This window comes from Setaria italica, chromosome IX (genome assembly GCF_000263155.2).
Source record: "Setaria italica strain Yugu1 chromosome IX, Setaria_italica_v2.0, whole genome shotgun sequence".
NCBI lineage: Eukaryota > Viridiplantae > Streptophyta > Magnoliopsida > Poales > Poaceae > Setaria > Setaria italica.
Window position 1 is genome coordinate 21,385,905 of NC_028458.1, and position 23,258 is coordinate 21,409,162.

Genomic DNA, 23,258 nt, shown 5'->3' on the forward strand with positions numbered 1-23,258 from the left:
TATTTTATAACGAGGAGAATGGAGAGCATTTTAGAATGAGGAGAAATAATTTATTTATAAACAAATTTACTCTATTTTTCCCCTACCTACCTAATATTGATCAAGTTCTTTATTTAATACGAAGCCCTATATTCATTTTTCACATAATACGATGCAGATGGACCGGCAATGAATATACCACCTCCGCTCCTCCGATACTAGAGAACAGTGTCTGCACATGGTATGAATGTGCTTACACTATTCTCTAGTACTAGAGAAGCGGAGGTGGCTCTCTATAGACTTGGAATTCACATGAACAATGTGATTTCAGTCAAGAAATCCGAGGTAAACAGGAACATTGTAAAGAGCTGGTAGGATCCGATGCATTGAGGTTAGTGATTGAGAAAATAATGTTCTACCATTATTTTAGAATTCTTGACTCCGTGAAGTCCACTATATATGAAGCATTTTTCTTTTAGAATTCTTGACTCCGTGAAGTCCACTATATGAAGCATTTTTCTTTTATGTCGAAGTAGTGAATGATATATATTTGATAAATTTTTGTAGGACAAAATACCGATACATCGCAGCGTTGAACGATATGTCCCGTCATTTCCCCCGGATCCCCCAGCGCAGCCTGCTGGCGCTTCCTTCTCTATCGGTCACGGACCCGTGCCCATTACACAACCGCACTTACGCTGAAGCATGGTACCGACGCTCTTTGTATTCTAATACTGATTTTATTACTCATTACATCATGCTGATTAAATTTTTTAATAATTTGTATTGAAGCTTGTTTCACCAATCGAGTGGTTACAACATGTAATAACTAATGTGACTCAACAAGCTCCTATGGTGCTAAATGAACAAACGAGTCTAACAGAAGGAAGATATGTGGTTTCTCTGTTCATTAATTTTGCAGGTACTTGAGAACAAAGACTTGGTCAAACAATTATTATCCATGTCAATTCTATTGCCGCATAATACAACCACATGTTGCCGCATGTAGTGCTGTGAGGCAGGCACTGATCCAAATAGAACGTCAGACAAATCACATATTTCTAGACTACAGTTACTGGAAGATTAAAGAGTTTGAATACAATAAGCCGGACGTCACACAAATGCCTAAACGGATATCACCAGCGTATCAATCGCCCATTGCATGTAACCTACAGTTAGTCATTATTTTTTTAATTTTGTTTTGTAATGATTTGCCAATATGTATACTAACACTTTTGTTGGTTGCCATTTGACTCAAGGACGCACTGTATAATGGCTTCATGCACGCCGACCAAGGTCTAAAAGAAGTCCTACATCAGGTACTGGGGAACATTGGCTAGACATTCACAAGAGCTGACCTGGGTCGAGTACATGGTGGTTGGCAAGATGACATTACCTTATCATCATCCACGACTTCGGTGAGAATATTTGAAGAGACATTCCACATGCCGTACAAGCCTAGAGATAGTGCATACATATATGCGCTAGAGTATGTCGATAGGTTCTTAGGAATCGACATTATCGATATTAATCGTAATTTGTATGTTGCGATGATTATCGAGCATGATGTGGACAATTAGGTTCTAAGTATATCTCATTTATGTAAGATTTAATATGTACAATGAATTTCATATGTAATGTACTCTAGTTAATATTTGTGATAAATTTTTAAATATAATGGACTACTTTTATGCTGTCGTGCGAGTTCTTTAAAGTGATTTGAGGTTTAAGTTATTTTTAGCATGCTTACTGAAAGCATTTGATTTTCAAACTAAATTTATCACAAATAAGACTCATAAATTTGAAGAAAATGATTTTTAAGGACACATGTTGCGTTTATCTCAAATTATGGAAGTACATGAAATATTCACATGTTTGTTAGCTATATTTCACACTTCTATTAAAATATTTCGTTGAGAACAAATTCTAATTTTAATAATATCTAAGGTTGGTATGGGATCATTTTACGAGTGCCCAACATTGATATAAATTTTCAAAATATGAGAAAACTGGACTATACATTCTTCACAAATGGATACACAACTCATTAGTGTATCATATAACCGTGAAAGGGCCTCTAGTTAGTGTATCATATAACCGTGAAAGGGCCTCTAGTCTAGTGGTTAGAACACCTGAGTAGCACTAAGCAGGTTTGGGTTCGACTCCATGTGGAAGTGAATTCAACAGGTCTGGAATAAAAATTATTAAAAAAATTGGTAGGATCTTCTCCTGCTGACTTCAAAAAAAAAAAAGTGGCAAGTTAACACGTGAAGTTACTCACCGAAACATTTATTTTATATGTCGGGCCATCTCTGCCAACGGGTACGGATACTCCCCTATATGTGGCGCTGGGGATGGCGAAATAGCACGAAAGCAATTGACACCGGCAGGCGGCCAAATTTTCACGCCGGATTTTTCACTCGCTACCGCTCACAGCTCCCTTCACCGGTGATAGCTCCGGCCGCGCGCCGCGCAGCCCAGCCCACCCCTGGGCCCTGGCCCCTCACCACCCCTCCACGCGGCGCCGGACCCCTTCTTTTCTGGGTAACTGATGGATATGATATGCGTGCGATCTCAGGTTCATAAAACTTTTCAGAAGCATTGCATGCAGATCAAGCATACATAATATTCAAATTTTACTTCCTTTGAGCAAATTTGCAACATTATGAACCGGAGAGAAATGATAATTGATCATGCCATTTGTGATCTGAAGGCATCCAAACTGCAAAGCTGTGTTCCATAAACCTCGCACACTAATACACCTTTCACACTAATGCTTTGAACAAAGCTACCTACAAAATTACAACAGAAAAGGTTGATCATGATAACATGTCAAATTCTTCAATCCTGTCAAAAGAAATCCCACACAAAATGCTAATCCGATGTATGAACTATATGATCCTGAAGATACCATGTACGTCCTTTCAAAGATATCAAATGCATAACTCGAAATAGCATGCCTAAAACAACAAATCCATCCAGCATCCACATAGATTAGATACGAAATATCAGGCATGACAGGCATTGCAAGTAAAACTTGAAGCATAGTAGGGATTATCCTGACTGTTTTTCTAATCCTAGAGTCTAGCTAGCCTGCCCCTACAACATATATCAACATTACACGGTAAGATACAGGATGTTACCCGATACAAGATATTATGATGGAGACCCTAACTTATAGAACGATATGTGCACCAATTAATATTCCCAGTCTGCCACCAAATAGATTGCCATTACACTAGGGAAGTTTCTTCTCCCTTTCTGGTTTTTAACTAAACCCTTCTCCCACAATTGTCTTCCAATGCTGCCGAATGTAACTGAAATTCTCAGTTCTCAAATGAACAAAATTGCTTGGGCTGCAGCGAGCTTTTCCTTTAACTCTGCTATGGAATTGAACTACCTCTTAATGGAGGGTTCTTCCACTGATCTGATCCTGCTCCTGCTTAAAACGTCTGGTCATGCCTTAAACTGCCCTTAAACTTGCAGCACCTGACAATGGATAATATGACTCTTCAAGTTCCGCCCTGCAATGGTAGACCACAAGTTTGCCACAAATGACCTATGCTGGCCCTTCCGAGCAACAGTCTCCCACATTCGTGCACTATCCGTCTCGACACTCATTGTTGGGTCTGAGACATCAACAAGAGTTATGCTCATGTTGTTACGGATAATGCAAAGTTTCCCATTTAGTGACACCAAAGCTGCAGCTTCAAAGGCACGTGAACTACCCAAATGATGCTTGCTGTCCATGAATCTTGTCCATGTTCCTGTGCTGTCATCGTAAACTCTAAGCTTGCAGCCATCCCGACAATCAACTGAATAGAGCCGGCCATTGAAGGAAATGCTCGGGTTCCGCCACCCTGTGACCATCTCATCATCGATTGTTGACCAGGCATTGGATGACGGTAAGTAGACTTCACTGGTCACTTGGCGATGGGAATCAAGCCCCTTTAGGAACCACTTGCCATCATATACAACTCCAATGAAAGGCACCATCCCATTGTTCATTTCAGTAATGCAGGCCCATCTGTTCCTATTTGGATCATAAACTTCTGCAGACTGCAGTGTCCTCTGTATTCCTTCACACTCCCCACCAGCAACATAGAGACAATTGTTTATTACACAAGAACCAAAAAAGTGACGTTTCCTTAGCATATCTGGAGCTCGGTGCCATTTGTTTGTCCGAGCATTATAGAATACAACACGCCTCATAGAGCCCCTCAAAGGATCTTTCCCACCAAATAAGTACAGATAGCAACCACTCAGAACGGCACAGCCAAAGCCCAATGCTTCTGAATATTCTGATGGAACTGGTGGGAGTGACTTCCATAGCTGGTGTAGTGGATCAAAGGCATGCCAGGATATCTTCCCTTCACGGTCCCTTTTAAAGACGTAAACCCATTCTTCTGCCACTCCAATTTTCTTACGCAAGGAGTAGAAGTAATTCCCAGACAAAAGGCGGTTCCATCTTTTGCAAACCATCCTGAGATTGGGGTGTTCAACTCGAGGAACCCGTATAAGGCAGGCAATAGCAAGATCATCAGGAAGGCCAGGTAAAAGTGGTGCTTGTGTTCTGCACCTTTCCTTTCTTGAGCCCCTTGACTTGCGCTTGGTTTGTTTGACCTCGGGTTGCATGCACATCTTTGCACCAGGAACAAACTTTCTAGCATCAACAACAGTTTTAAGGCCTGTATCCAATCTGCAGTAGCAGGAGACAGACTCCACCTGGCAGCCAATGGGGAAAAAATGTTTAGATGTATTGGCAGAAAAGCACGATATGGTAAATGATAAATAAATAAATAAAGCCAAAAAAATATTAAAATTTTAGAGTTCCAACTCATGATATAAACGAAGGAGATAAGCAATAGAATCCAAATGCTAGAAATGAAGCATCAGATATAATATAGCACCATAGATAGCTCCCATTCTTTATACCTAGAAGTTCTTTTTGTTCACATCTCTCAAATAAAAACTGCCATGAATAATCAGCTCACCAGGATGAATTGTGATTTTAAGATGTTTCTATTGTACAAAATTTCTCTAAACTGCCCTTCCTATAAATTAAATGTCAAATTCAAATATATCAATTTAGGTTTGGGAATCAATCCGTCAGTAAAGTAAGAGATACTTGGCATGCAGAAGACAATAGAATCATTAACAAGAGGCCTATCCTGTCCTCAAGTTGAGTTGACAGAGTTCAACACTGTGACTATTCGAAGCATTACTTTAAAAGAGATTTATCGAAATTTCATGAATCAAGTCTCTCAATTCAAGGACATTAAAACTCATGGAACCAAATTCAGAAAAGAAACCATGAACTATAATACATGTTCAAGTTCTTATCATAGACTATAGAGTCTGAACCAATGCCCCAAGCTCGGACTAGCTCAGTTCTTCAATTCTTCGGAAACGAAATAGTATGTAATTGGTTTGAAAAAAAGTTGAACCAATATTCAAGGCAGGCCAGGCAGACTGCAAGAGTATGAAAATTGGTTCAAGACATCCATCAACTCAACTACCATTGCACTTATTCATGAAGTGGTACAGGAAATGTTAACTATCTATGGTTTCATCAGTTTGGCCAAAACCGTCATGTAACTTCTATTCAGTCTAGTTGCAACCAAGCCACACACAAGTCTGACTACAATGCTGTGTTTGTGTGATAGTAACACCTTCGAATTAACCAAATACAAGCAGATAATTTGTGGCATGTTCAGAAAATAATGCTTTGTTTGTGTGATACTAACACCTTCGAATTAACCAAATCCAAGCAGATAAATTGAGGCATGTTCAGAAAATAATGAATGCCTCAAAACTTGTGCCAGATATATGCAGAAGAAATCCCTGTCCATATATTAGGAGCAGATTATGCAATGTTACAGCAGAACCAGTGTTCGCCTACACGGCCGTGTAGGCCGTTTACACGCCGTGTAAACGTTACTCGAAGGCCTACCATGCAGTTTAGGGCCTAAATGGTGATTACACAGTTCGACTGTTTACACGGTAAAAAACGGTCCTACATGGCCTAAACAGTATACACGAAACGGTGATTACACAGTTTTACACGGTGAGTAGACCGTTTTAAACAACGTTTAGGTGATAGGAAAGTATGAACTACAACTAGTAACACCCAACCTATGATTAGATCTTTAGTCAATTTGACTTTTAAGCTTTGTAACTTTTTATATTTGGATGATGAAATATCAAAATTTCTAATTTTCATTTGCATAACTATGAATTTTATTGCAATCTTACAAAATGTATAGCCCGTGTACACAACGTGTACACATCCTACTCGCCACTCAAGGGGTGACCGAACGACTACCATTTAGCGTTTAGGTAAACATTGAGCAGAACACAAGGTCATGCAATTTGCACTGAATTGCAATCTACACATTGAACAATAAGCAAGTCCTGTACAGAAGTGCTTTCCTACTTCACAGGAATCAGCACCATCCAGAAACTAAAACCATTCAAGCGATACCGGTACCGACGGATTGCGTGGTAGGATTCAGACATAGCTAGAGTAGATAGACCATCTCCCCGGTCCTGCGGTTCGTTCCTACCGATTCCCCGTAGCCCTGCAGTGCAAAAACGCCACCTCAAACTAATCGAACCAGAGCCCCCGCCGCCAAGTAGCCAAGCACTCAGATCCAGACACCCCCAACCGCGACGGGATCCACCAAAACCTCCAATCCCGTACACCGAAAACCCCCATCCCCGAGCCGAAAGATCGAAGCTTTCGCACCAAAGGCGGCGCCTTTGCCCCCAACACCCCCTCCTAACCCAACCTGAAAACCGCGCCTCCGAGCGACGACCAAGAGGAAAACGGAAGCGGCGGGGAGCTCACCAGCGGGGCGCGGACCCGGACCCCTGCGCCGGGCGGCGGGGGCGGCCTGGACGCGCCGTCCATCGCCGGATCGAGCGGGGATGAATCAACGCTGGGGTCCCTCGCCGCAGCCGCGGGTCCGTCGGGCGGTCGGTCGCCGGGGAGGGGGAGAGGTGGAGGAGCAGCGAGGGAGGAGGGGCTGTTGGTTTGTTTGGGCAAAACCCCGGTGGGATCAGGGAAATGAGGGCGGAAAGCGAGCGGGTTTCCATTTGATTAATTGCGGGCAGTAGACAGGTGTGGACTTGCGTAGTCAGCCTCTCTCAGGTCTCACCAGACACCGGTCGCCGTCCGCCTCCCTGTCTCACACTCCCTCTGGGGTTTGCCTTTGAATTTTGCGCGTCTGACTCGAGCCGTGTTCAACACTTCGAGCATCTTTTCTTGTTTATTTTTCGTTCTTAAAGGAAAAAAGAAACAATCTTCTTCTGTTACGGTTGTGTGTTTGTGGATGACAACGCGGTTTGTTTTTAAAGCTTACTAGAAGAAGACCGAGGTTTTGATATACTCGCAAAAAAAAAAAATTGGAGTTTTGAGGATACTCCCCGTTGCTAAATAAATATTCGTTTTGACTTTTCCAAGCTTTACATATCTCTATGGCAAAACTAAAAGGAAGAAAATCGTCGTGCAATGATCTTCGGCCCAATCGATCTGCCACCGATCCATCTCCTTCCGTCCGATTTTCCTCTGCCGTCCCTCCGCTCCTACATCGAAAAAATCACAATCTGTGTCGCTCCCATCCACGCAGACGACGCCTCCCCAGATCGCCCCCTTGGATCAACCCTCGGGAATTACCCAACTCACGTCGCTATTTCTTTTCCGCTGAAATAGCGTATCGCATTCCCAACATCGCCGCCGCTCCTCAATTGCTTCTCTGCGCAGATCGGCATCCATCATCCATCGCTCCACCGCGGCAAGAAGAGGGCGCTTCACCGCAGCCATCATCCATCGAACCACCGCGGCCATCATCCATTGCTTCACTGCCCGTGGCAAGGAGAAGGGTTTCGTAGTCGATCCATTGTTCGTCCCCACCGTGGCAAGACTGATATCGCTTGTATGCGGCCGTCGTCTCCAATTCACCCACATGGTACGACCATTGCATCTGATGTGTTGTTCTTCCTGCATGATCGCATAATCTAAACTTAGCACTTACTTCTTCCATATAGTGTCTTAAAGTGGATTTAACAAGAGCTCAAAACCTATAAACCTTTGTAGCATTAAGCATTTACCTTCTCCCATGACGTGTTTGCCACTAGGCTTGAGTTCTGCAAGGAGAGGAACTTGTTCACTAGCCCTTCTGAGAATTGTCAAGAGTCATAGTCTACCTACAGACCTGAAACACAACTAATGAGCCTTAGTCTACCTAAGCAAATAAGCACGTATGATACAAGAAGATGACAACCCATTGAGCTATGGCAATCAAATGTTGTAGAGGATCTTCAGCAGGGGTTGAATAACTTTTTGGTACATGAAGCACAAAGAACAAAAACAACAACATAGCCTTTCATTCCCAAGCAAGTTGGGTAGGCTAGAGTTGAAATCCAACAAGAGCCACAAATTAGGGTTCGGGCATATAAATAGCTATTTTCCAAGCATCCTATCCAGGGCTAAATCTTTAGGTATATTCCATCCCTTCAAATTTTCATGAAGCACAAAGAAAAAAGATTAAAATTAGTTAAGCAAACTAATGTAAAGAATGCTTCAAAATAAACATAAAAAAACTGAGATATCGTTAGCACATGTATTAGCTATGTACATATCACCATACATCTCCATAGAATACATAAAAATTAAGATAAAAGGTAGAATGAGTACATCTATATAAGAACTAGAGTTGTTGAATAGATAACAGGTGATAAACATACCAGGAAAGAAGATACCATTTCAGAAGAATTGCCCTGAAGTGACCAGGCTGCATTGAAAAATAAATTTTATCAGAACATTGACAGTATAAGAAAATTCAAAAACTCAAAATATATTTAACAGATTATTATGACACTGGTTAAGGACTCCAATACACAGATGGTGCCAGCCACATTAACCTAGGTTTCTAGAAGATAATGTGCATATCACATGACTGTTGACATACAGATGGAAACTGTGCTAAGCCTAAGCATATAGGTACAATAAGTCTTTTTGAAAAAAAAAATGCTTTTGTAGTTGCCTAATAAAGGTAATTTCTACAGTTTCAAAGATGATTTAGACATTAACTTATTGGGATTGCAACCCATAGTTCATATGTGATGATAATTCTTTGGAATTTAAAAGGCAGCCATGTGGCCCACTTCCTGGAGTATTCTATACACAATTTTTGCAAACAAACATCCCAAGTACCTATACTGCTTGTTACCATAAGAAGGTAACAGATGCCTGTATTTTCACAATAGTGCTAATGCCACTGACAAAACTATAGGGAGTGGTGGGATGACCTAAACTTGCTACCATAATCATAAGCAGCTGCATACAAAAGAAATTCAAGATATGAAAAAAGCAAGTTGGTCTTTCACACATTTTTTAGTCCAATCAGATTAGGCAATGGAAGCAACATGCACAAGATATCACAAATGTATTAAATTGGGTCCAACAATCTACAGATTAAGCATTAGATGTCTGTAGGAAAGCTATCTATGAAGAGTGAACTTCATAGATTAAATCAGATTGGAAGTAGTAAAAAAGGAAAATAAAACTACAATACATATTCCAGAGGATAAGTTAACCTGCGAGCACCAAAGTAAAATGCAGCAGAAAGTAAAGTAACCGAGCATCACTGTACAGTGACCATGGGCAACCAACTTTTTTCTTGCATACCATCTCGTGCAGAGTTGATGCCTAATCCTAGCTCTGGGAGCTCAGGTGGCACCTCTTCTCATTGGGCAAATCATATAGGCACATGTTTTCCTTTCCTGCTGAAAAAAACATGGTCATATTAGGATGAAAAACATATATGCTGTAATTATTGATAACATGATCAATAAACATTTCATTGAAAAGATTTATGAAGCACCTCATTAGAAAGTAGCTCAATTGGCACTAAGATGAATATAGAAGGATGTATGCTAATACTTACATTGGTGTGGTAGCGTGGAGGACATGAGCCAGTGCACTCGAGCACTAGAACAACGGCGTGGGCGGAACTTCTCGGTGATAATGTCGCTAGACTCAAGCCCATCTTTAGCAATCTTAAAAGATACTTCCCAGCAAGGCGGCATTCCTATAACTTTAGAGGGTCTTCAGAAGGGGTTGGATAACTTTTGGTACATAAAGCACAAAGAAACAATATTAAAATTAGTTAATCTATGTAAGTGAAGCAATCTGGTGTAAAAGAAAACATATTCATTGCTTCAAAATAAACAAAAAAAAGATTAAGATATTGTTTGCACATGTATGGAAGGCGGCCATGGCCTTGATAGCAGATGACATCTTATTAGTTGTGTACATATCACCATACATCTCCATAGGAATGCATCAAAATTAAAATAAAAGGTAGAATGAGTACTTGTATATAAGAACTAGAGTTGCTGAACAGATAAAAGGTGATAAACATACCTGGAAAGAAGACAGCATGTAAGAAGAATTGCCCTGAAGTGACCAGGCTGCATTGAAAAATAAATTTCATCAGAACATTGACAGAATAAGAACAATTCGAAAACTCAGATATTTTTAACAGATTATTGTGACACTGGTTAAGGACTCCAATACACAGATGATGCCAGCCACATTAACCTAGATTTCTAGAAGATAATGTGCTAAGCGCATGACTATTGACATGCAGATTGAAACTGTGCTAAACATATAGGTAGAATAAGTCTTTTTGAAAAAGAATGCTTCTGTAGTTGCCTAATAAAGAAAGGAAACTCCTACAGTTTCAAAGATGAATTAGATATTAACTTATTGAGATTGCAATCCATAGCTCATATGCGATGGTATTTCTTTGGAATTTAAAAGGCAGCCATGTGGCTCACTTCCTGGAGTTTTCTATACACAATTTAAAGCATACCATGTATATATAATGCTTGTTACATAACAAGATAACAGATGCCTGAATTTTCACAATAGTGCTAATGCTACTGATAAAACTATAGGGAGTGGTGGGATGGCCTAAACTTACTATCATTATCATAATCATAATCAGCTGCATACAAAAAGAAATCCAAGATATGAGCAACTTTTACAGCAGGGCCAAAACAATGTCTAAGTGAATTTTAATAGATGAAAAATCAAACATCATGAATACTATACTGTAGTTAAATCAAGCAAGTTTATAGGCACTTTATAAAATCTAATACTTAAACATGTGTATTAATCTCACCCCTAGCAAGTGTTCATAAGCCAATGTTCAAAATAATGGTGTCACATGTATTACATGCAGATAACGCGTACAGACAAGTGGCAGCTAACTGGTAAAAACTCCTTGGCATAGAATTCCACTCCAACATTCAGAAACTGAAAAACTATGGTCCGCAGACAAGCAGTATTTTCAAATTACTTTGCAGGTTGAGACATTAATAGAAGCCATAACTACTGCTGCTGCATTTAAGTAGCATAGATGACAAACACACGGTGTGAACTACTATCTCCATTTTAAAAAATAAGGGGTATTTCATTCCGTTAGGAAAGTTGGTGTCACAAAATTATGGATTGATGGAGTAACTATTGGTCAAAGCCTTGTCCTAACAAAACAAAGTAAACCTGGTAATTTTAAAGGGAGTACATATACAGAAGAGAACATCCTACAGCAAGATAGTAAGCCACAATGTTGAGAAGGACCCAGCTCAGCATTCAAAATATTTCAAAGAATTCTCTCGATATCAAAGTATAAGGTCATAGCTTTTCAATCCAAACATTAACTCAGTCAATACGGAGTTACGAACTACGACAACAGAATTGCAGTGTTAAGAATATCTTAGCTCAGCATTAGCGAGCAGTAGTACCAATGATATCTCAAAAAATCTAACCAAGTTATAACCCAAAACTTTCTGATGATAGGTGGCAATATATAATCTTTGGACCTACGAATTTATAATTGTAGAATGTTCAAACCTTAAGCGTCATTGGTTCCTCGTGAAGGGGATGGAGATGAGGAAGAGGATGGCGAACAGGATGATCCGGTTTCAGGAGAGGAGCGGCGGGCTGATGATGGGCCCGACCTCGAGGTCCATGCGGGACTCGATGAACTCGGCCATGGAGTCGAGGCGGGAGAAGTGGGACTGGTCCATCTGCTCGGATCCGCCGAGGCTAGCGTGCTCGAGGCAGATGTGGGGCAACGAGTTGACGCCCAATTGGTCGAAGGAGTGTTGCGACTCGGCGAACTCGATGTTGGTGAAGAAGAGGTCGCCGGAGCCGAGGTTGTGGGCGAGGAAGGAGGTGGAGAGGAGCGCGAACTCAGTGCGGAGCTGGTCCCCGCGACTAGCTGTGGCAGAACCACCCAAGTTAACCTGGCTAAAGTGTACTCCACCTCGCCTCAATGCGAATGGTCACTTTAATCGAACTGGTAGTCTGTCGGATTTCACCCGATAAAACCACTTGTCTCAGATCGAAACAAAGCATTCTCACACGAAGGCGAGTCCGGGTATTACAACAATCCAGATAATTATTACAGGTCCCAATTCAATTATTACAACTCGGAGGTTCAAAAGCATAAAATTAGAGTTCAAAGTTCAGAAGTAGCGGAAAACAACGAGAGGTCTAACGTCGATACAAAATACCATGATGAAGCCTGTCATAATATCAATCACCACGTTCCACGCCGATGGAGGATGGGTTCCACTCGACCGTCCAACCCGGAGGGAGTTGGGTCGGTCAAGTCAAATTGGCTACCATTTCCTTAAAATCAACATTACCTGAAAACAGAGCCACAAGCAAGGCTGAGTATACTAATACTCAACAAGGCTTACCCGTCAGGTGGTAGCTACTCCACCGACCTCTAGACATGCAAGGCTTTTTTAGCTGAGGGGTTTGTTTTGTCAAAAGCATCTAAAGTAGGTCCTTACTTTCAAATTTTAGCAGCGAATTCTAGTTGATTATCCATTCTAAGTAAGCACTTATTCTAAGCAAGCATGGTGAACAAGCAATTTAATTCAAGCATTAGTATTTATCATCATACTTATTTCACTTCTTACTCAGTGTAGCATAGTGATCAAGCAGTTCCAAACTGTGAGAGTCAGACGATTTGAATCGAGTTTCTTAACCATGCAAGGTGAACTTAAATCGACGACATATGCGTACCACGACGGGTTCACATATATCAATGGTTTCCCTCAATTCGCGACGCTTGTCCAGAGCCCACTTCCCTTGGATACAAGGCCCCACCAGTCCCGGACAACGTCGTACTGAGGCTGCACTTGTACCCACATGATGCATCAGAGAAACCCGATTCCAGAGAGAGTGGGGAAAAGGTCCACGCCGGTTCAATCAGGTACTAGGCTTCCCCATCCCATACTAGGTATGAGCTTAGTACTTTCGAACACTTGATCACGAACACCGACATGGTTCGACCATAGCACATTTTTCCTCTATACAGGCGGGGCATTCACCAATCCAGAACACATACCCGGTCCTGCCCGTCAACTTTATGATTTCAACATAAGTAAACAGGCAACTCCTATAACTCGCGAGTGACAGGAAATCACTCGACTTTTACCGTGTCCCTATTTAACATTGCAACTACTCGACTTATCATGCTAGTATTCAAAGCATAGGTACTTAGGATCATGCAACTAAGTTTTCAAGCAACTCCTAGGAACTTAATGCGCAAACATAATAACAGAAGTATTGCATAAACTTTAGAACTCAGGGTTATGCTTCGGAGCTTGCCTTTCCTATACTAGGTTAGTCTAAAGGTTGTTTAAAGCTTAACTGGGGTCCTGCTCAACCTCGATCCGGTTCACTTTTGCAGATGGCTCCTCCTCAACTTCCGGAAGTAGCTCGTAGGTACCGTCGGCAAGATTTGCTTCTACACGAGATGCATATGCAAGAGTTCAATATCATGCTTTTACGTGCAGGTTGCATTTCATGATTTATTGTAGAAATATAAATTGCATATCGACCACAGTCAGCTAGACAAGAACTACACTTTGATTTCCCGTAAAGTAAAGTGCATTGCGAATTAAAACTCGAGCTTGATTTGATGGTGATTGTGTACACATATAAAGTTTTAACATCTTAGACTTCACCAAGAAAGGTGGGGGGTCATTTTGGGGTTGCTCAACATTCTTTTGGAAAGTTATCCTGTTTCTGAATTTTAAACTAACCCAAAAGAGCTTTTACCATTTTACCCTTCCTAATTAACATTTGTTATTAACTATTTATCTAGCTATTAAACTTCAATAACTATTTCTGGAAGAGTCTGATACGATATGGTTCTGAAATTTTTACAGAAGCTTCATCATCACACTAGTGACCTACTGTAAAAATTTGGGATGCATTTGAATTTTACAAAATTTATTAAAAACCAAACAGTATTAAATTGCAGAACATGAAGAATGATTTTTAACTAGAGTTTCATCATCATTCTGGCTCCACAAATAGAGGATACTGTAAATTTCCCAAGATTTATTGAGCATGAAAACTATTATAACATAAAAAGTACATTAAACCACATGTATTTATTTAAGCAAAATAAAACATGTATATTACAGAAGAAAGTATTTTTCCTAGTCAGACATGTACATCAGGAGTCTAACAAAATTGATTTAACATTTTTACCATGTTTCTACGATTTCCTACAGGTTTTCAAAGTTTCAGCCCTTTTATTCATTTTAAAACAAAAAAGATTAAACGTGTTTTATAAAGAGGCCCTTGCAACTTTTGAACTTTCATAGAAAGGTCTTGGTATTTTATGTCTTAGACCTAGAAAGAAAAGGGGCTTGGAATGTGCCCCTCGGGCTTCACCAGCAGCTTGCCGGCGCGATTCCGGCGAAGTCCAGCGGGGAGGGGGTGAAAGAAGGGCATGAGCATGGTCAGCGAGCTCATCGAGAGTCGGCACGCTACGGAGGTCGAGGGCAAAGGGTGGCCGACGGTGGCTGTCCGCGTCGGAGCTTCGGGCGCGGCAGAGGGGCTTCTACTCCGACGCCAGTAGTGGCTGAGGTGGTCGGGAAGCTGCTCGGGGAGCTGAGGCGGTGCATGTGTGGTTCACCGGAAGGCTTAGATGGCGGCGGGGATGCCCGGAGGGGAGGGCTCCACGCGAGGTGCTATGGTGGCGCTTCGGTATGGAGGCTATGGCAGGGCAGCGTTGGCGAGGGGCGAGGAGTCCCTTTTATAGCGGCAGAAGGGTATGGAGAGGATAAGGACGCCGTGGGGAGCTTCGGCGGTGATTGGGTGGGGAAGGAGCTAGCCGGCGACTGGCGGAGCAGAGGCGCCAGCAAGGCGGTTGGCCACGGCGGTGAGCGCGCGTGGGCGAGTGGCAAGAATTGGCGGGGAAGGATCGCTCGCATGGAGAATCTAATTTGCCTCACGCGCGGAGTGGCGGAGAGGGGAGCGCGTGTTTTCACTTCGCCGGCGAGCGTTGACTGGGTGGCGGAGGCCAACGGTGGGTGGCGACGTGGCGGCGAGCGTCTGTAGGAGGACGTCGGCACGCGCTGGGGCATTGGCAGGTGAAGATAAGCCGATCGGGAGGGGGATGGCGCGGGCGCGCGATTTGGATAGCGCTCGGGGACGTGCCATCCCATCGTCGGCGGCGAATGGCCGACGGCGCTGCGCTAAGGGGCCGGCGCGACGTGGTGCGCCACGACACGCCATGCGCGATCACCCCCGATCGCGTGCACGTGCATTCACGGTGGCGTGGCGGGGTTGGGACTGTTTCTCTCAAAAGTTCAAATTCAAACTTCAAAAACTTCAAATATAAAAGTTGTAGTCCAAACCATACACTTTAACTTCTACAAAAGCCTATGGGTGAAGTTCTCAAAAGATTTTGAGATAAACTGGTCGGAATTTTGGTGGAACGCTAGCTTGGCTGGTTTTGAATTTGTCCCTAATATTTGGCTAATTTTTTATTCAAAATTTGAAAACCTACCACTCAAAATCAGGAAAATCTCAAATAACAAAAGTTGTTTGTTTTTAAAAGTTCTATAATTTTCATATTGGCCAAAAGTTAAGTTCTTATATAGAAATTGGTTTTCAACTCCTACCCCCAAAAGGTGCTTTTTAGGACATTTTCAACACTTAGTGATTTGAAAAGTCTTTAGAGTTTGACATTTTGAACTTTGGAGTGTTTTCTACTCTTTCCTCCTAAATTTCCTTGTTTTCACCTTTGGATTCTTATTTTGCCCCTATTGACTTCATTATGCCCTTTTTGTGGTGTTTTCAACACTTAGAAAATTAAGGTGCATTTAAAATTTGACAAGTGGCAAATTACTTGATTACTCTTGATTTGCTTTGCTAATTACCAGGAATGCTACACAAATTATATACTTGTCAAATTACTTGATTACTCTTGATTTGCTTTGCTAATTACCAGGAATGTTACACAAATTAAGATCGTCTAAGCTCGAGCTCCCCCCCCCCCCCCGCCCCCGCCACCCTAAGCTTGGGTTCCCCCTCACCTTGTCGCCCGGAGCTCAAGCCCACTCCGAACCTGTGAGCTCAGTCTCCCGACGCCGCCTGGAGCTCCGCCGCTTGGAGCTCCCCATCCACGGTCGCCCAGATCTCCCCCGCCGCTGCCGTCACCTGGATCTCCCCCTGCGCGCGGGGCGGTGAAGAGAGCCTGGAAGAGGTTGCAGTAGCTACAGGGCGGGCGGTGGGGAGAGCTTCAGCAAGGCTGGAGCAGCTGCGTTGCATGGATTGGAGTGCGAGCGGCGCGAGGCAGTCAGACGAGCATCGTGCTTTTAACGGGCGGAGCTCCTACATACCGGGCCTTGGTCTTTGTGGACGTGAAAAGAGTTGAATTAACAATTAACTAGAATGAATTAGTATTTCGGTTCGGCCAGCTCTCTGACGTGGGTAAAAAAGATTGAGTAATTTGCTATTTGTGTGTGTACAAGTCTCTGCTATTTTTTTACCAGTGTTTAAATTTTTAAATAGAATATTCGGTCTATACATATGTATTGCCATGACTTAGAGTTACTTATATCTATATATTTTATCATATACTGGGTTAGTTGGGTAACTAGGTTATGTTTCTTGGTTATATCGGTCGGTGTTTTCAATTTGCTTTTTTTTATCTCGATTGTTATCGACACGTTTACGTGCGAATTGGTTCGGTATGGATACCAAGTGAATCCGTGTTCATTTTCATTTCCGACCATCTTTTTATTAAGTTATTGCAATTAGGCCTGTCTCGGCTCAGCTCGTTAGACTAACGAGCCATTACCAAATGAGCAAAATGGTTGCCTCGGCTCGGCTCGTTAGTAGCTCAAGCCAGCTTGTTAGGCTCGCGAGTGAGATGTTAATTTGAAATTACCATATCAACATATATAAAATGTAAAAAAATAGTAATTATAAAGTACTAAACTTGCATGGAGCACTTCGGCTAGCTCAGCTTCAACAGCTCGGCTCCCTATGTTGAGCCTTTAGCCTTCTAGCTCGTCTGACTCGTGAGCGGCTTGCGAACTAGCTTGAACTAGCTCATTACCAAAACGAACAAAAATAGCTGCTCGGTTCATTAAAACATCCACCGAGCTAAGCCGAGATACGAACGAACTGAGCCAGCTCGCGAGTTTCTATCTCTGCATCCAGCCCTAATTGCAATTAAGTTTGTTGCTCATTTAGAAAAAAAATGATATTTTCACATTACGAATAAGATTATTTCTCATAATTTTAATGAGTTTAAGGCTGATTTAACAATAAATTTTGGAATTTTTAGAATTTTAATGTATTGTTTTCATTTTAGGTGATGCCACGAATAGCAATTTTTGAGGACCACCCACATCCAATGCACATCTACTATCAGTAGATCTCAGAGAACGGAGGAGGCACCGGGATAGGGACTAATATGCTCAAATGGCTATCCAACAGAAGGAAACATTACTAAAAAGGTGTCGTGAAATTGTTCAAGTCGAACGCCATCAATTTTTTAGAGGTGGAGGTCTTATGTACAAGATGGGCGGGAGGTCCTATGTAAAGCTAATCAGACTTGACATGATATTTACATAAAAACTCAACTTATGTACATGATGGGAGGATAATGCCGCGGAACTTCTTCATCGTCGTTTGGCGCACGAAGCGAATGGGTATTGAAGATATATTCCTGCCAACGTAAAACAGTTACGTACCTAACTTACGTTCCTGAACTAAATACTTATTTTTTTCAATTTATTTTCACGTTTTGCTGAATGCTTTTTAGATTAAATATTTATTTAATATTTATGATTATCTTCATATTATTATTGTTTTACTGAATCCTTATTGCACCACAATATAAATGTTTTGTTGCCCATAGCAACGCACGGGCATGATCCTAATGCACCTAGATATATACTTATATCTAGATACATAGCAAAAGTAATGTACCTAGAAAAACTAAAACAAATAATAATTTGGGACGGAGGGAGTATGTAAGAATTTTCACCAGCAGAAGTACGAAAATTATGTCGTCAAGGGGAACGCGGTTTGGACATGAATATCTAATTCTTTGCTAGACAGCATTACAATGGATTCTTTATTTTGTGAAATTTTCATACAAGTCATCACTTTAAATTCCATTTTGAAATCATCCCACTACAGCAACGATTGATTTATATAGCCCATTTTCATTAGTTCGGAGTCATGAATGTAGTCGTCTTTATCAAATTTAGGTGCTTATAGGATTCCACAAGACCATCTCCAATGGTGAGATGGTATAAGTTAGTTGATAGCTCATAGCTGATCTGGTCCTGTATACAAAGCAGTTTTAAAGATCGTGTTGTGAGAGAGAATTGTATCGCAAAGTAAGCGAGACTAGTTCTTCGCTCCACGCTAGTCTTATACTTATTGCACTGTTCAACTAGCAAAAAATTGATTGAGCTAGCTCTAAGCTAGATCATCGGAGACGCCGAAGAATCATTGATGAGAACTTTATTGTGGTGTAAGAGGTGTAAGATTAGGGGTGAGACCAAAAGACAACCTAGCTATTGACCAAGTCTGTAGACCATCAATTATCTAGCCTTACCATAGACGACTTGGCATAACTCATGTGTAAGCACCGGCAAAAAAAAAAGAGAGAGAGAGAGGCATCAGGAAATGTTTGATGAGATCAATCTATTAAGCACTATAACATTTCGTAATTTTGACATCTCGTTGCCGAAGACCCATGTCATTCTTTTAAGCATACGTACCAGGACGTGTACTACATTTTTTGCATTTGCACCGTGCTTATTACTTGCGTCAAAATCTTTTCTTTTCTTTTCGGCAAAATATAAACCGGCAAGGCAGTAAGTTCTTGGAAATGTTCGTGGTGCCTCTCCGCTTGAATGGGAAATGTTTGAATCCAACAGGATAGGAAAGCAAAACAAATGATTAAAAGTTGCTAGTTCCTTGCATGAATTGCATAACTTTAGTGGGACACCGGACACCTTAACAAAACGGGCCATTCAAGCAATGATGCGCCTTGCATGGCTGCGTCACGCAACAGCTAGCAAAAGTGTGTTGTCCACGTACAAGCATTGCATCCTGATCTGGTTTGAGTGCGGAAAACAAAAAAAAAAGTTATCCAATTTCCTGATCTGGCAAGGATCATAGGGACTAAAAATGCTGAAGATGTACGACAAAATCGATCGTTCCCCGCTGGACATGACTTCGCCAATTCATCCCTTTTCATGTAACCATGTTGCTTTCCTCAAATTAGCACGCAAAAAGAGTATGGTCCTTGATTCAGCATGACATTAATTTGGCTTTTTAATCCCATTTCCTTTTCTGGTCTCGATTTTTACCACTTCAAAGGTTGCTCTGTTCCATCCAATGCGTAATGTTCAGCTCGAACTAATTCCTTCCCTTCCCTTCCCTCTACTCGACCAAGCCGCACGCCACGCCTCACAAGTCACAATGCCCAGGGCCAAGGCTCCCCTCTCGAGATGATGGTCAACAGGTGGCCACGTTGTTGCCACCCAGTGGAGAAAGCGGATTTTTTAGGACTTCACCATTTTTTTTTCTCATCACGTCAGTTATGTTGAAAATTGAAATGCCTTGGGTATATCCTTTTTGACTTCTGAGATACGCTAAAATTGGATATTGAACCTCTTTCTCTCTCCTTATCTGCTGAAACACATGAGAGCTGAAAGTTAATTTGCCAACATTTGGTTCGAATGCCAGCATTTACATTGGCACCTCACAGGCTGAGCATCTCCAAAAATAAGCCTGCAGATCCTGAGATTGACGAATTAACTATTGTCACCTCACTGCGATAGACACATCGACTACCACCGAAAGAATAGCGGCAATTAATTCTTGAAATAAATTCATGAAAATGTACGCACCCATGTCGAGTCGGGGACATGAACCTGGGTGGACAACAAGGAACCTACTAGTTACATTATGATTTAAATTTTATTCTTTGAAAATGATATCATTGGATTTACGTTTGAAAGTACATTTTGCTATTACAAATGTTGTATTACTATAAGAGTGTGACATCCTGACCCAGTTAAGGATGGAATTGAACCCGCTAGTGACTCATGTGAGTGGCCTGGCATGTGTGGGAAGAATAGTCCCGCCTTGCTAGTTTAGGGTGAAGTTCACCAACATATAAACCCAAGTGTCAAATGCATTTCAACCCCTGGGTTAACCCTTTTACGCGAAGCAAGGATGAAAACGCAAGTGAGGTTGGTGCGAGTGCGAGTTTTACTTAGGGTGCGAGTAGGACTAAGCTATAGGGCATTGCAATTAGTATTAGGACTAAGCCATATTTCGGACTGGGGCATTACAATTGGTAATAGTCGACCCTAGCAGTTACACGGGCGCGTGCGTGCTAAGGGCGCGGACATATGGCACGTGTGGGTCCTGTTTGGTCACACGACATGACATATGTGCCATCATTAGATGTGTAGGTATGTTGCCGATGAGGACGTCGAGTTCTTTAGGGGTGGTGCATGTGACATCCCGGTTCAATTAAGGTTGAAATTGAGCCTACTGGTAGTCCATCCGAATAGCATGGCATCTGTGGGAAGGATAGTCCTAGTAAGTAGGGAAGCCCTTACCTATTTTTTTTATTTCAGACCTATATAATTCACTGCCACGGGGAGTCGAATCCGGACCTACTAGGTGCTACTCGGTGCTCTAACCACTAGGCTAGAGGCCCTTTCACTCCCACCTTGCTAATTGAGGGTGGAGTTCACCAACATATAAACTCAAGTGTCAAATGCATTCCAACCTCCGAGTGAACCCTTTTACGCGAAGTGAGGATGAAAACATAAGTGTAGTTGGTGCGAGTGCGTGTTTTACTCAGCGTGCGAGTAGGACTAGGCCATATTTAAAATTGGGGTATTATAAAGAGAAATTAAGGGTGAAAGTAGTTTGAGATCCTATTAATTAGGTCAAACTACACGTTATTTTTAAATGGAGGGAATATTAGTTCCAGTTCCATGTACACTACTGTAGGGACGATGATAACTTGACTAATAATTTGCTCTATTTCCTTAGTACCTAATGTTATGAATGCTGCAACTTAACTAGAGGTCTGAAAAAGCCTGCATGATTCCACCAATATACGAAAAAGGTGGCGCTTTTCCCCCTACCTATTGATGGTGTAACACAGAAGGGTACCATGTCAAAGCTTGGCTTGCCTTTGTCTATTTTTTTTAGCAAGATGCCAGGATGTGTTGACAAGTGGAAGAGGTTGCAGCTTTTGTTCGTTTGCTTTTGGACTTCATTGTTGGGCAACGAAAATCTTGTGTAAACGCTCATGATCCATGATCACGGCGTAGAGTATAATTATGTAAGACAACCATGCATGCAAGCAAACATTCTCAAATGTAAGTTTCTTCTAGGAAAAAAAAACTCTTCACTTGCCAAATTAGTTGTCTCCTCGGACGCACAATACAAATTACAACGATAAAAAATTGCATGAATGTTGTTTCAGTATATTTTTGCTGACAAATTAGGACAAATATCTACACACCTGAAACAATAAATTTTTCATGAATACAGAATTAAATATAGAATGGAACAATAAAAAATAGCTAAAGTATCGTGGGACATTTTAAAAAGTCACCAAAATAATTGAACTGTATCAGCGAAAAATAATTTTTTCTGAGTGGAACAATTCCGAAAGGAGAACGAAAAATCGTGCTAACCCAAATCCAACATATTATTAAGCCAAACATGTAGGAGTATACTATATGGATCATGAAAACTCGGACTCATGGTTTGAAGGCCGGGGATGGGAAATAATCAGCCCACACGGCCCACTAATCAGCCCACACGGCTCACGCACCCCGATTATTTGCAGGCTTGAACTCCCGTAGACAAAACCTGCATGTCAAAATTTCATGTATTTCCGACAGGAGAGAGTACTATATACATTTATATTTTTTAAAAATAAGATATTTACGGATCTTGAAATATACATAATTAGGAAGAAAGCTTGCAGCACATGTCTAGCTGGCTTTGGCACTTATTCATTCAAAATTCGAAGATAATACAGTAGAAAGGTTACAAGACAATCACAGGAACTTGGCGTGCTTGGATGTCTTGCCGATGCTTGCTTTGCTAGGCGAGGCAAGAAAAATAGTATTTGATTCTTTTGCCTGCTATCTCGGCGCTCGTGCTGTCAAGCATTTCCTTTACCAGCCTAGGCGAGTGAAAACTTCTCTCCGACGCTGGCAAGGTTTGCCTTGCCGAGTCAGGCGAGGCAAGGCAAAGCTAGCAAACCAACCAAGCGCGCCCCATATGCAGAACGCTATCGACAAATACGTTGCCTATGGATAAAACCTATAAGCACAACAAAGCTACGATGACTTGTCGGTTATCTCTCATTGTGAAAACTTGGCGAGGTTGCTTTTTTTTTTTGGAGGAGCCGGTAGTTCCATGGTGGTGATTACATCTAGTTCCAAACTCCAAGGGCATTACACAGTTTTATCAATGTGTGAGAAGTTTATAGAGATTGATGAGCGCATGATACATAATTCATTGGTTTGCGACAAGAGATATATAGAGCTTGATGACTTGCTACACCCGGAGCATCGGAGAAGGTTTCCATGTGCATTGACACACGAAGCTGTATGAGCTGATGTAGAATGTACTCCCTCCGTCCTATATCGCTGTTTGTTTTGACTTTTTTAATACATAATAAATATGTTATGCATCTAGAAAAGTTAAAATATATTATGTAAAAGTTAAAATGAATAGTAATTTAGGACATTTGTCATGTATTTATAGAAAACCTAAGAGGGTGTTTGGATACCAGGGGCTAAAGTTTAGCCTGTCATATCGGATGTTCGAATGCTAATTAGGAGAACCACTAATTATAAAACTAATTGCAGAACCCCTA

The 23,258-nt window shown here is 41.6% G+C and overlaps 1 protein-coding gene across 1 annotated transcript; it reads right to left on the bottom strand.

The window, feature by feature from the left end:
* Nucleotides 1-2,908: 2,908 nt before the first annotated feature.
* LOC101774588 (F-box/kelch-repeat protein At1g55270) lies at nt 2,909-7,059 on the bottom strand. The gene is made up of 2 exons (XM_004983103.3): nt 6,830-7,059; nt 2,909-4,704 (listed from the first exon to the last, which is right to left on the bottom strand). The coding sequence occupies exons 1-2, from the start codon at nt 6,890-6,892 to the stop codon at nt 3,454-3,456; spliced, it is 1,314 nt and encodes a 437-aa protein (XP_004983160.1). The 5' UTR covers nt 6,893-7,059; the 3' UTR covers nt 2,909-3,453.
* Nucleotides 7,060-23,258: the final 16,199 nt, after the last annotated feature.